A 13,606-nucleotide genomic window follows, 5' to 3' on the forward strand; every position below is an offset into this window, starting at 1 on the left:
GAAATCATGAAAGAGGCCACATAAAAATAAGCTTTAACTTTATACACTTATTTCAGCTTTTTAAAAAACTGACAAGTGCACTAGTAATAAATAATTTGCAAGTTTTTTATAAACAAGAATTTCCTAATGTTCAGCATTACTGTAAACTTCAGTACACATGTAAAATGCAGCTAAAAAAAATCTGACAGTTACCTTTTCAGTTTGCCAAATTGATTTCCTATATTTCAGGCATAGATCAATGGAGTACATAACCAATCATATTTTTGGCAAGTCATATCTTTAAAATTAACAGTGACAGTGCAAGTAAGGAATGCAAAGAATTCCTAGTGCAATAAAGAAGAGAAGCACAGGCAATATTGCTGATTAAAATTTCCCACTTCCATGTGTTTACCCTGGGAGTGACTAGGAGACATAAAAACAAAGAATAAAAACAAACAAAAAAGTCTATTAAAACCATTGTTTAATGCCCTGATCTTGTCTTAGAATTTCTGTCTTCCTTCAGGCCACTACCTTTGAAACAGTACTTCCACCATGAGTCTGTGTAGCTTGACCATTCATGAAATGCCCATTGAAGTCAATGAACAAAAGTTCTTATGGTTCCACTGCCTCCCAAACAGATGACTAGGTAAGAACTTCTGCCACTATAAAGAAGCCATTTGGGACCCATTCTAAAACTTGTCAGGCCAGAACACTTCTGAGCCAGACAAAAGCCTTCCATCAGGATTGCTCCATGAAAAAAAAAAGTGTCAACAGTCAGCTTTCAGCTTATCTAAGGAATTATCAATTTTGGTCAAAGTCTTTTTGATTCGCAGGGCTGTTAGTCTTGCTGATGGGTTTTGATACCAGCATTCTTTCATCAGTTTGGCAAGGGATGTTAATGTCTGGAAAGAGAATAAAAACAAAAAAAGTCACAAATCACAAACCAACGACCTTCAGAGACTTTACTTACTGCCTGATTAATACTCCAAGATTGAGAATCTATAGTGCAGTTCATTGCCACCTAAAAAAAAAAATCTGGTCCTCAAACACAAAAAAACTCTACAGATGTATGAAGTATTGGATACATAGAAACTATCCAGTATTTTAGGAAGATGGGGTCCAGAGGATGCACTGGCCAGATGAAAACAAGAGATGATGTCAAACTCGGATAGTTTTAAACATTCAAGAATACAGTTTTACTAACAAAATACTTCTTCTTGTATTTATTTTCAGCTTAACTTTTTCTGTAAAATCAATGTAGAAGTCCAGTAACAAATACAGGTACTTTTCTGCTTCTAAGTTCAATACCCAGTGCAGCTTTGCATTACCAGGAAATAACCGTCTTTGGTGGCAGCACAGCCAAGGACTATACAACTATAATATTTTGTAGGTCCTGGACTAATAATGCCCACATGCTCCATTCCCTCATCTACACTACATAGATTTAACCATAAATTCTACCACTTCAGAAACAGAGAAAAAAATTGAGATTTTTGAGGACACTACTAAATAGATTCTGGTGAAGAAAAAGAAATAAAGGAGCTCTAAAACAGTCTATGCCAGAAGAACGAAGGAGGAGATAATCTGATGTTTCAAGACATGAACTTGGACTTGCACACTTACTGGGTCTGAGAACCATCTGTTGGGAATGTTTGGCCTTTGCTGATCTACACAGACCACTTTTCTCATATCTTCAAAACTTGGGTCATTAGGAACCAAATCATAGAATGGTGGTTTATAGTCTTCTACAATACCTAGGAGACAAAAAGGCTTATGTTAGCGCACTGTTGTTTTAGTATCTTCATCAGTAAGACAACACTGCTACACAGAGGATGAGGTTACATGATTTAACCGACTGAGACATGCAATAATCTTTCAGAAAAGGATGGTGTGGAGTGCTGAACAGCTATTACAAAATGGAATATTACCACCATATCTGTAGCTTTGCATTTTAAGATATTAAATCAGTGCACAAGAAGCCTGAGAGGCAAACAAGAATCATCTCTATTTTGTAATTGGAGAAGCTAAAAACACAGAAAAACTAGCTAACTTGCCCAAGGCAGAGCTACGATCAGAACTCAGAAGTATTACAGGAACTAACACAAGCATGATTATCTACCCACGCTGCTTCCTAAATCACTATGGGTGGAAAGCTAGTGAGGTTCTCACACATGAGAAAATCAAATGACAAAAGGTTAAGAGGACTAGATAGCTTTTAATACAAGATACTTTCCTGATGGCACTCTCAAACAAAAGCCATTGTTTACTCCTGGTAAACAACTCAAAAAGGTAAAGTCAGTTTTACTTAAGCACCTGTACAGTAACTGTACATTTCCTCTCCTGACGTATTTAATAGAGTTAGGCATTGTTAATCACAGATTTAATCACTTTCAATCACTTATAATTGTATTAATTGTATAAACTGACTCTTGTGTCCTTGTGAAATGCATGTAAATTCACAAAATTTCCAGACAAGTGGGATTTCTGTTCAGAAATGATGAAGAAAAATTATTGGCCTTGCTGGGTAATCGCATGCAGTCATGATACATGGAGAAAGACAAAACACAATTAAGTCTTTTTGCACCATCACACTGCCATCTCAAATAAAGGTATAGCTCAGTTACACATATACACACACACATACACATATATTGTTTTTAAAAAGTCACATGTCATCACAAAGCCAAGTTACTATATTTCTAGGAAGAAGTAAAACTGTAAAGTTGATTTCAAAACTACAGAAGCTATAGGTGACAGTAATATAGGTAACAGAGTTACAATAGCATGTACATACAAGCACACACCTGTGCATGTACGTGTGCACGCGCACACACACACTTTAAATCTACAGCTTAGAGCTGGCAATAGCTAAATGGAGCCTTCTGCAAGGACTCCAGCTGTGTTCAGTGTTGCCCAGCCATACTGAATGGTAGCAAGAGTTGAATCAGCTTGCCAGAGCTGCAGGTGATGTGGGAACACCATACAAGGGAGGGTCGAGTGCCTCTGCTTTTTGTGTCATAACAGACCCACAGTATACTTCATTTCATCACTGCATTATTGGATTCATCCCTTTTGAGGGATAAATCATACACACGTTTCCTTGACACATGAAGAAAGACAAAAAGCAACGAAGTCCTTATATACGCTCAGCCTGTTGCTTCAAAGGAAAGTTGCTTACGAAATGCCGCTTTTTCTCTGGAGATATATATCAACTGACCTGACTCAAACTCAGGTTTGGCTCACTACTGCTGAGCAAACAGGCTTCTTGCCAAATGGGCTGTCAGAAGTTGTCTGAAAAATACTGTGGTCAGTGTGTTTAATGATGGGTACAGTGACTGTCCTAGATAGAATCATGTGCTGTAGAACAATAGAAACATGAAAGGTAGTGAAGGGGGTGTCAGTTTTAGCAGACATGATGGTCTCTGTGGACTGGCTAACCGTGGACTGGGTAAGTAGTTAGTTGCAGGGTAGGGATATGTAGTTCCTGTTCAGCACAGTTCAAAACCTGCATATTATAGGCATTCATGCACAAAGAAATCAAAGTTCATATTGGGTGGGATAGCACTGTAGTGCTGCTCATCCTGAATTCAATGTTCTGGAAGTCCATGAGATGCTGCTGGATAACCTGAAAGTTTCTGCGTTAATGAAGTTTTATCAGTGAATCTTCTTGGTTTTCTAAATGGGAAGAGAAATGTAATTTGTAGGAATCAGTGAGCTTTAAAGCAGCTTTTAGGTAGATTTGCAGCTCAGATGCTAGAGCTGTTAGGTAAAGGACTTTAAGATATCCTCCTCTCACCCTGTACCCTTTGGTATGGAATGGAGGCTATGGTCATACTTTGAAAAGGTCAGGAGTGTGCAGCTTTTAACAAGGCTGGTGAGACATGGGCTAGGTCCTCCAGCCCTAATAATTTAGCTCCATGTTGGTTACAACAACTGCAGGCACGTCTCTCTCCTCTACTCCCTTCCACTGTCCCTGCGCCATTCCCGGATCATGCTCTCCACCCCATCACAAGCAATCCCAACGTATTAGTGTTTTAGAAGCCATTGACATTTTAAAACAGAATAGTAGAAAAAAATTAGCATTTTAGAAGGTATTTGTACGTAAGTGATCCTTGCTTCTGGTGCCCTCAGCTGCCAAGTACCTTCATTGCAAGTAGCAACCTGGATTATGTAATCTAAACAGCCTGTTAGACAGCCCCACTACATCCCTCTACCTATGTGGGCTCTTCAAGCTCTGTTTTGGTCATGCTTTTCAAGCCAAACACCTGACCCACTGAATCAACAGTCTCTTTCTCAGAGGTGTGAAACAGCCTATTCTATTCTGAGCTGGAAGACCATCCTACAGATATGAATGCAGCTCATAACAGCACTGCAAGGTGTTAACTACTCTATTCAACTCAACCCATGTTCTTAATCAAGGGGTGATCAAAATACGGCCTGCAGGCCATCTGGCCTGCCAAGCATTTTCATCTGGCCTGCAGCACCCCCCAACAAATTGTACCCCACCCAGCCCTTCTGCCCACAAGGGTGGGAGCAAGGCACCCATAGACTTCATAGACATTAGGGGCTAGAAGGGACCTAGTGAGATCATCAAGTCCAGCCCCACCGCCATAGGTAGGAAGTCAGCCGGGATCAAGTGATCCCAGCAAGAAAGATATCCAGATATTTCTTTAAAGAGTCCAGAGTAGGTGCTTGCAGACTCTGGTGGAGTCTGTTCCAAACCCTGGACACATGCACCACAAAGAACTTTTTCTTATGTCTAGTCTAAATCGACCTTTCTGGAGTTTGTGGCTGTTAGACCTTGTTACCCCTTGAGGAGCTCTGGTGAACAGCTATTCTCCCAGATCCTGATGTACCCCTCATATAGAATTGTAAGCTGGTAGCAAGTCCCCCCTGAGTCTTCTCTTTTCCAGACTGAAGAGTCCCAAATCCCTCAGCCTCTGCCTGTATGATCTAGTGCCTGGAGGGCAGGCCGTACAAGTGGCTCTCCTCTGGACTCTCTCAAGCTTTTCCACATCCCTCCTGAAGTGGGGGGCCCAAAACTAGACACAGTACTCCAGCTGCAGCCTCACCAAGGCCGAGTAAATCGGGAGGATGACATCCCTGGTTTTGCTTGAGATGCATAGCTAGATGCACCTCAGAGTTTGGTTTGTGTTGCCAGCCACAGCATTGCATTGGTGACTCATATTCATCTTGTGGTCAATCAGGACCCCCAAGTATCTTTAAAGCCATGGTGCTAGCAAGCGTAGCACTGCCAAGCTTGTAAGTATGTTGATGGTTCTTCCTATCAAGGTGCAGCACCTTACACTTCTCTACATTGAAGGCCATCAGGTGTTGGTCAGCCCATCTTGAGAGCATGTCCAAGTCAGCCTGTATCCCCAGCCTGTCCTGTGATGTGACCGCCCTCGCCCAAAATTTGATTTCATCTATGAACTTTGCCAGTTTGTATGTGACTCCTGACTCCAGATCGTTAATGAAGATGTTAAAAAATACAGGCCCGAGTACCGAGCCCTGAGGGACTCCACTGGTCACCCCGAGCCATGTTGATTTGCTCCCGTCAACTAGCACTCTTTGGGTTCGACCCCATAGACAGTTACTTAGCCATTGAACCATAAGATGATCAAGGCCACAGTTTCCTAGCTTAGCCATGAGGACATTGTGGGAAACTAGGTCAAAGGCTTTTTTGAAATCCAGATATATGACATCCATGTCATCTCCCTTGTCTAGGGCTCATGTCACCTGGTCATAGGAGATGAGGTTGGTCAGGCAAGATCTGACAGTCACAAAGCTGTGTTGACTGGCCTTGAGAAGCCTGCCTTCCGTTAGTTTGGTGTTGATGGATCCCTTGACAATTTTCTCCAGGATTTTTCCAGGGATGGATGGCAAACTGATTGATCTATAATTCCCCAGGTCATCCCTCCTTCCTTTCTTGCAGATAGGGACCACGTTGGCTCTTTTCCAGTCTTTGGGGACCTCACCCAAGTGCCACAAATTTTCAAATATCTTTGCCAAGGGGGGTGCAAGGATGTCTGCCAGCTCCTTCAAGACTCTCGGGTGCATTGTATTTGGGCCCGTGGACTTGTGAATGTCATTTCTCAAGGTGTTTCCTCACCTGATCTACATCAATTTTGGGCCTGCCACCTGCTCCCAGGCTGGTTCGTTTCCTTTCTGACAGCGTGATCCCCTTGGAAGGGTGAAAAACCGATGAGAAAAAGTAATTTAGGAGATTGGCCTTTTCTTGAGTATCAGATGTCAGCTGCTCCATTTGATCTTGCAGAGGCCCAATGCTATCTTGTGTACACAGCCCCAAACATACCCTACTGCACCTCGCTCCAAACCCTGTGGGCAGAAAGGCGCGGCCCAGCCAGTGCGAAGCTTCTGGGCAGGCTGCTGCGGCCCCTGGGGACCTGCTCCACTTCCCCGGCCTCCTATTCGCTCCGGGCAGCAGGCAGGGAAGTGGCAGGGGCAGGGCTGCAGCTGGGCAGAAGCACAGATCGTGGGGCTAGCAGCAGTGCAGAGCCCCCGCCCAGGGGGCAGCGGTAGCTCAATAGCTCAGCTGGGCAGTTTGTGGGTGTGAGGGAGGATGCAGACGTGGGTGTGAAAATGCCCCCCCGCCCCCCATGGTATGGCAGGCAGCGGCAGCACCCCCCGCACATCCCCCCCCATACACACACCTCACTCTACCATACACACACCCCACAATATACAAAACTAAGAATTTATCTTTGAGTTATTATCCAATCACCTCATATACACTACACCAGAGGTTATCAACCGGGGGTACTCTGAAAGGTCCCAAGGGGCACACAGAGGAGGGTGGGGATGGAGCGCTGCCACCCCGCACCACTGCCTCACAGGAGCAGGGCGGAACAGAGCGCTGCCACCACTTGCCACAACCCTGCTCTGCATCTGGCGCGCACCCCCCCACCCCTACCCTGACTCAGTGTCTGGCTGCTCGCCACCCCACCGTCACCCCCAGGGGGCACACTTACTAAAAATGGGGCCACCAGGGCTACATTTATTTTAAAAGGTTGAAAACCCATGCACTATGCAGACACAAATCATGACAAAAATACTTTTTGTAATAATAAAATTCAAATATGTTCTAGTAGGTATTTGACTTTTAGTGTATGAGTTCTTTTTTTTTCTGGTTCTAAGATAGCAACCCCGCTCTCAAAAGGAGTATTTTGGGAGGGCGAGCAAAGGGAGGGACTTCCAGTGGCAAAGGTCAGGGATTGGGGGGTGGGGGAGGGAGACTTCCAGTCCATAATGTCAACCAGGGGATGGGGCAAGTGTCAAAGGAAGGGGCTACCCACACAGCCCTCAACAGCTCAACAAAAAACTCATTAAGCAGCCCTCCACCTGAAATAACTGCACACCCCGTCTTAATCCCTCTCCCAGTATCATTCCTGTAGGTCAGTCTCACTCACGGGGTGAAAAGCAACCTGTTTAAATTTGCTGATGATACCAAAATCTGGGGTGAGGAGAGCACACTAGTAGGGAGAGAAAGATTGCAGCAAGATCTGGACAGGTTACAGGGGCGGGCTAACATAAACAGGATGCGTTTCAATACTGACAAGTGCAGGGTGCTGCACTTAGGCAGCAGAAACCAGCAGCACACTTATAGAATGGGAAACTCCCTTCTTGAGAGCACGGAGGCAGAAAGGGATCTTGGAGTCATTATTGACTCCAGGATGAACATGGGCCGACAATGCGAGGTCACGGTTGGAAGGGCTAACCGCACCTTGTCGTGCATCCACAGGTGCATCTCTAGCAGGGACAAGAAGGTGATCCTCCCCCTCTGTGCGACTCTGGTCAGGCCACAGCTGGAGTACTGTGTCCAGTTCTGTGCGCCCCACCCCAGGAGGGATGTGGACAACAGTGAGTGGGTCCAGAGGAGGGCCACCCGCATGATCCGGGGACAACAGGGCAGACCCTACAATGAAAGACTGCGGGACCTAAACCTGTTCAGCCGTCACAAAAGAAGGGTGAGGGGGGACCTGGTGACTGTCTAGAAACTCACTAGGGGGGACCAGAAGTGTTTGGGAGAGACCTTGTTTCCCCTAGCGCCCCCTGGCATAACAAGGAATAATGGACACAAGTTACTGGAGAGTAGGTTTAGATTAGACATCTGCAAGAACTACTTCACAGTTAGGGTGGCTAGGAGCTGGAACCAACTTCCAAGGGAAGTGGTGCTGGCTCCTACCCTGGGGGTCTTTAAGAAGAGGCCTGATGCCTACCTTGCTGGACTCATTTGAGTCCAGTTTTCCTCCCACCCAGGCGGGGGGGTGGGGTCGGACTTGAAGATCTACAAGGTCCCTTCCGACCCTACTTCTATGATTCCCCACCCCCACCAAAAATAAATAAATAAATAAAAACCTTGGAAGGGAAAGGTAGCACATTGTGCTTTACCAACTCTAGATTTCCGCCAGGGGTAGCCTGTGGATTGACAGGCCTTGGACACATGCCACTGTGAGCCATTTGGTATTTAACATGGAAGACAAGCAAGTCTTTTGGAGACTGTCAGACGGTACATTGCCATGCAAGTAAGGAAGGCAGAAATCCCAAATCTTTATTGGAGGGGTGCATTGATACATCGGTTCCATGTCATATCGCCATCAATATAAGAAAAATTGACATTATCGGCAATCAGCTTTTTTTTTGGCTGACGTGGCCGATAATGTCACTGATAAATGCCCCATGCATGTGCGCAGCTGCACTGCAGCACACAGGCATCCAGGAGCACAGCATACAGTTGGTAAATTTGTTGTGAGAGAAAGGGCAGGGGGAAGCAGATCAAGGCCCCCGCAGTGAGGGTGGAAGTGGGGCTGGGGCAGGGGCAGGCACTGCCCAACCAGGGTGGAGCTGGGCATGGGACAAAGCTGCAAGCAGCTCGTCCAGGGAATACAAGGGGAGTGGGGGAGCTCCCACTGCTTGACATACCTCAGGAGGGCATGGTGGACATGTATCCCCCAGATCTGTGCACAGGGCAAGGGCAAGCTGCTGCTGCGGGCCAGGGCTGCGCCCAGCTCTTCCAGCAGAGAGGCTGAGCTGGACTGTGCTCAGGGCAAGAGGCAGTGGTGCTGGAAGTGGGAGCAACAGCCACCTCGAAATTCGCCATAGCCGTCACTCCCAGTGCCACTGCTGCTTGTCCCAACCGCAGCCCAGCACATCCCCTCTGCCTGAAAGAGCCCAGTGCTGCCCCTGGCCCAAGCCTGCAGTGGCAGCTTGCCCTCACCCCATGCACAGATCCAGCAGGCACACCTTCCCCCCCATGTCTTCCTGGAGTGCATGAAGTTGTGGGAGCCACACACCCTCTCCTCACACCCCCTGGATGAGACATGACTCTGTCCTGCGTCCTGCTCCACTCCACCTGGGCAGCACATGCCCCTGCCCCAGCCCCACTCCCTCCCTCACCAGGGAGGGCCTCAATATGCCCCTCGATCTCTTCCCTCCCTCCTTCCCCAACAAACTTACCAGCTGGACACTGCTCTTCATGCTGTCATGCCACATACTGGCAATCAGATTAGCATTGGCTGTTATGGCTCATTAAAATCGGCCATCAGTATCAACCCAAAAAATCTGTATCAACGCACCCCTACTTTTTTTAATGGATTTTTTTCTTTTCTTATTCAAATGCACTAGGAGGGGTAAACATTAAGTAACATTAAGTAACATTATGGGTGTAAAACAGGACATACAAAATACAAGGTGATTCCTTCAGACAGTTGTTTCAGGATTCTCCGTAACGGAGCAGTAAGAGTGCAGCCAGGTTGTAGGACTGACAGTTTGAATGATAGACAGGATTTAATTGATATGCCATATGTTTTCAAGTCACTTAACCAGACTAATGCTTTGAACTTGCCTAGTCCAAAGATACTAGAACTTACAGGTACCCACTACCCCCACAAAGGTACCCAAGTACTATAACCCCCTAAGGGTTGGGGTAGCTCATGGAGCAACTCTCTAGTGCCTCCTGGCTGGAGAGCTGACCTGTGTAGCTCTCCAGCTGAGGGCAAGAATGCATGTATGGTCCGGCTCCTGGATAATTTTCCCATTGCTAAGCATTTCTCTGAAATTCTTACCAGGAGAAATGAGCACCTGTCTATGGCCACTGTTTTAAACCATAGACCAGGCCTAAAAAGGATATTTAGGGTCCTGGATGACTAACACTATTTACCTTTAACATTTGCATTATGCCTACAAAAAAGAGTTCATCCCACTTTAGAATGGTGAAAGGATTCAAATATATCAGGATGCAATGAAGGGGACCAAAAGAGAAAACTAAAAGCTAAATTGATTTACAAGGTGACACGTCTGGAACATGACAGAATTCTACCAGTCACATCATATTGTTACCCCAAGGAAGTAATACTGTAGTATTCCCGAATACTGGGGAGCAAGACAGTTTCAGAAAAGAACTTCCCACTGCACATAAAAGTCTCCTAACTTACTTATACAATGCTTCCACAACTAATCTCCCTTTTTCCATAAATATTTTGCTCAATATTAGACCTAAAGAGGCATGGATAAGTTTGAGGTGCAATAGGAGGCCCAGCAATAAGCTACTACATGAAAAGATTGGACAAGCCTCTTCCAAGTCTCCAATTTGGCTTTTATCACCCTAAAAATGTTATATAAGATAATATAAAATGGCACACGTGGCAAAAGGAAGAAAGCCAAATTCTGCGGCAACCTTGGATCATTTAAAAGGATCCAAGCACAACATCAAAGTTGACTTGTGTTGTACTTAATGGGCTTGTAAATTCAATTCTACTTCTAGTCCATAAGGCCATTTTAACATCATTAAAGACTGGCAAATACTGTACAAAAAAAATAAAATATCATAAAAGTACAAATATAAGAATAAAGGTAACTGGCAGGCAGCAAGTTCATGATTTTATCCGATCATAACACTACATTGAAAACGAAATTGGGTCAGAGACAGCTATATTTATATGAGGCTTATTACTAGCTTTGATATGAATATAGAAAGGCAGGTCTAATACACGCATGAAGTAATACTAACCTAAATTTGAGATACTGAGTTAAGCATATTTTGTTTTATTTCCAAGAAGAACATTCATTCCTTCCCCTACCCGCAGCCAACTCCCAGTCCTGGCTGCCAGTCTTTTCCAGTGAGTTCCAGAGGAATTCACAAAGATGCATCCTCAGATCACCTGACAGCGATACCCAGTTCACAATGAGGGCAATGTAAAACTTGTTTTAACTGGAGTTTAAAATATGCATGGGGGAACAGTTTTACAATGTCTGAATGTAAAAGTTCAGAGAGCCATCAAATACTAGAAAAGTGATTTTGTTAATTTATTTTCTAACTGTGATCTAAACTGATATTTTCGGGCAAACTTTCTCTTTATCACTACAAATACATTATGGGTTTAAGTTACTATTTTCATTTAGTCTTCTAATTCAATATTTTCAGTTTACAATGGTTAAAATTAACTGTCACTTATACTTAACAAATATGATGCGAGAAACATGAGCTAGCCTTTACTCTATGAAAACAACTTTAAAATGTTTTAAGCTACCAACCACAGTCAAACTTCATGGACCCACTGGGATCACTGCTGGCTCCAGAACAAGTGCTGAATTATGCCAACCCAGCATGATAACCTCTAGTCCACACTATCATAACAAAATTGTCATTATGAACTATGACATCCTTCTCTTATCCACTTCGAAGAGGGGAAGAAAACAAGCCTCTCAATAGGTAAAATACCAATCCTAAATGCATGGAAAATATAATTCCTAGCATGCCAGGACCTGATTCAAAACTGAAATATTTTAAAATTTCCCTATATGGGAACCAACTATTTGCCAACTGAATCAAAGTTTAAAAATGTATCTGTTTAACTGCCTCTATATCAGTTAACTGTTTCATCGATAGCACAGAAGCTTGGACACGGGTGCTGCTAGGAACCACTCCTGGGGCCCTTTGGGGGAGAGGAGGCAGCAGCGGTGGCAAGCCCAGCCAGACAACACAGCCCACAAGAAGCCCCATACTGGGAGGGAGGGAGCACCTGTGAACAAACAGCTAATTGCTTAATTGATGAGTCATTAGGCCACCTGCTGTTTTCTTCTTTAACATCACAGGCTATGGGTACTAATTCTGTTCATCTCTCCTCCTCCCCACCACCTCACTCCTCCCTCCCTCCTGCCCTGCCTGCCACCTTCTAGTTCCTGCTGGGGCACTGAATGGCTTCCCTTCACAAATAAACATATCTTTGCACAAAAATACTAGTTGAAACTGCGAGGATTATTATGTGGTCTTCATTCTCTGTAATGTATAATGATAGTCAGCAAGATTAGAATATTACAAATATGAAGTAAATATACAAGCAAGAGCGCTAGGGAAAGGGACAGTGTCAGATGACAGGCACAAAGACTGCTGAAAAGCCATTATATTATGCCCCCCATTACTCTAATCAACAACTGAGAAGATGAGCAATGAGGGGTGCTGACTCTTCCAAATGATCATTCAGACAGAATAGCTTATTTCACAAAAGGGGTGGCCTTTAAGAGCTGAAATACCCAAATAAGTCAATGTTTACAAAACAGGAATGTAAGGTTTACCATTCTGATTCAAACCATTAACACAAGGAGCCATGTATCCAGTGGTATGCCAGAAGACTAGCAAATCCATAGTATAGAATCCGCTATGATTCCAGATTCAGCCCACGGTGCCATTCAGCCCGCCCACAAGGCTCCCCTCCCCACAGGTCCAGAAGGTTAGAGAGCAATGGCACTGCTCCCCTGCTGCCAAATTTCCAAGCCCATGGAGAGCCCTGAGCCTGGCACACTGCATGGAGTACCAAGCTCAGGGAGCTGGGCCCAGGGCCCAATCTTAGCATTCAGAAGACAGGAGGGAGCACTGCCAAGCTTCCCAGGACCCAATCCCGGAAGGCAGGAAGGAGCAGTGCTGAGCCCCTCAGGACCCAATCCTGGCCCACGAGGATTGGAAAGGGACAGTGCCAGGCCCCTAGGGACCAACTGCAGCATGTGAAGGCAGGACAGAGTGGCACCAAATCTTTGGTGCCCAATCCTGGGGCACAGAGAAGACAGAGGGCAGCACTGGGTCCCCTATGGAAGCTGGGTAAAAATCCTGATTGGTTAACTCACATTAAAGCCTATAACCAGGATTCTCAATCAGTGTACCACCCGATCTTTTGAAGGGTGTTGGGAGGTATGAGATATAAGTGAGGTGTTACAAGAGAAGCAAATAAATCTAATATTATAAAAGCCTAAGTCTGTCTATCTGTCTGTAACACTTTATTTGTGCTCTGATTGGCTGTTTCAGCAGCCCGAGTGCCCTACACAGACAGGGACGGACAGCAGAGCACTGCCATGATAGTGGGCACTGAGGGGCCAGAGGGGAGCGGGGCTCCTTGGAGACATGGGGGATGACAGGGCCTGGAGCGCCGCCATAACGGAGGTGATGGAGCAGGGGGGCACTGGCCTCGCCCCACCCACCCCCTGGATCTGCTCCTTGGAGCCAGGGGCCGACATCCTCCACAAGTACACCCAGCAGGCAGGGGAGGGAATGGGGCCCGGCCCAAAGTGGCGGGGGGAGAGGGGGGAAACAGCCCCCACCTGAAGTAGTAGGGGG

At 45.4% G+C, this 13,606-nt stretch overlaps 1 protein-coding gene across 7 annotated transcripts in view; it reads right to left on the minus strand.

Annotated features, from left to right (window-relative positions):
• Positions 1 to 206: 206 nt before the first annotated feature.
• Positions 207 to 13,606, minus strand: part of ACVR1 (activin A receptor type 1) — a 110,547-nt gene continuing 97,147 nt past the window's right edge. For all 7 annotated transcript variants that reach the window (XM_019554139.1, XM_019554141.1, XM_019554140.1 and 4 more), the window contains 2 exons: positions 1,603 to 1,733; positions 207 to 881 (listed from right to left, as the gene is read on the minus strand). In XM_019554139.1, the coding sequence (XP_019409684.1) occupies positions 747 to 881; positions 1,603 to 1,733 (266 nt within the window). In that variant the 3' untranslated portion in view covers positions 207 to 746. The remainder of the gene's footprint in view (positions 882 to 1,602; positions 1,734 to 13,606) is intronic.

Source organism: Crocodylus porosus, unplaced genomic scaffold, assembly GCF_001723895.1.
Source record: "Crocodylus porosus isolate Cpor-Errol unplaced genomic scaffold, CroPor_comp1, whole genome shotgun sequence".
Classification (NCBI taxonomy): domain Eukaryota; kingdom Metazoa; phylum Chordata; order Crocodylia; family Crocodylidae; genus Crocodylus; species Crocodylus porosus.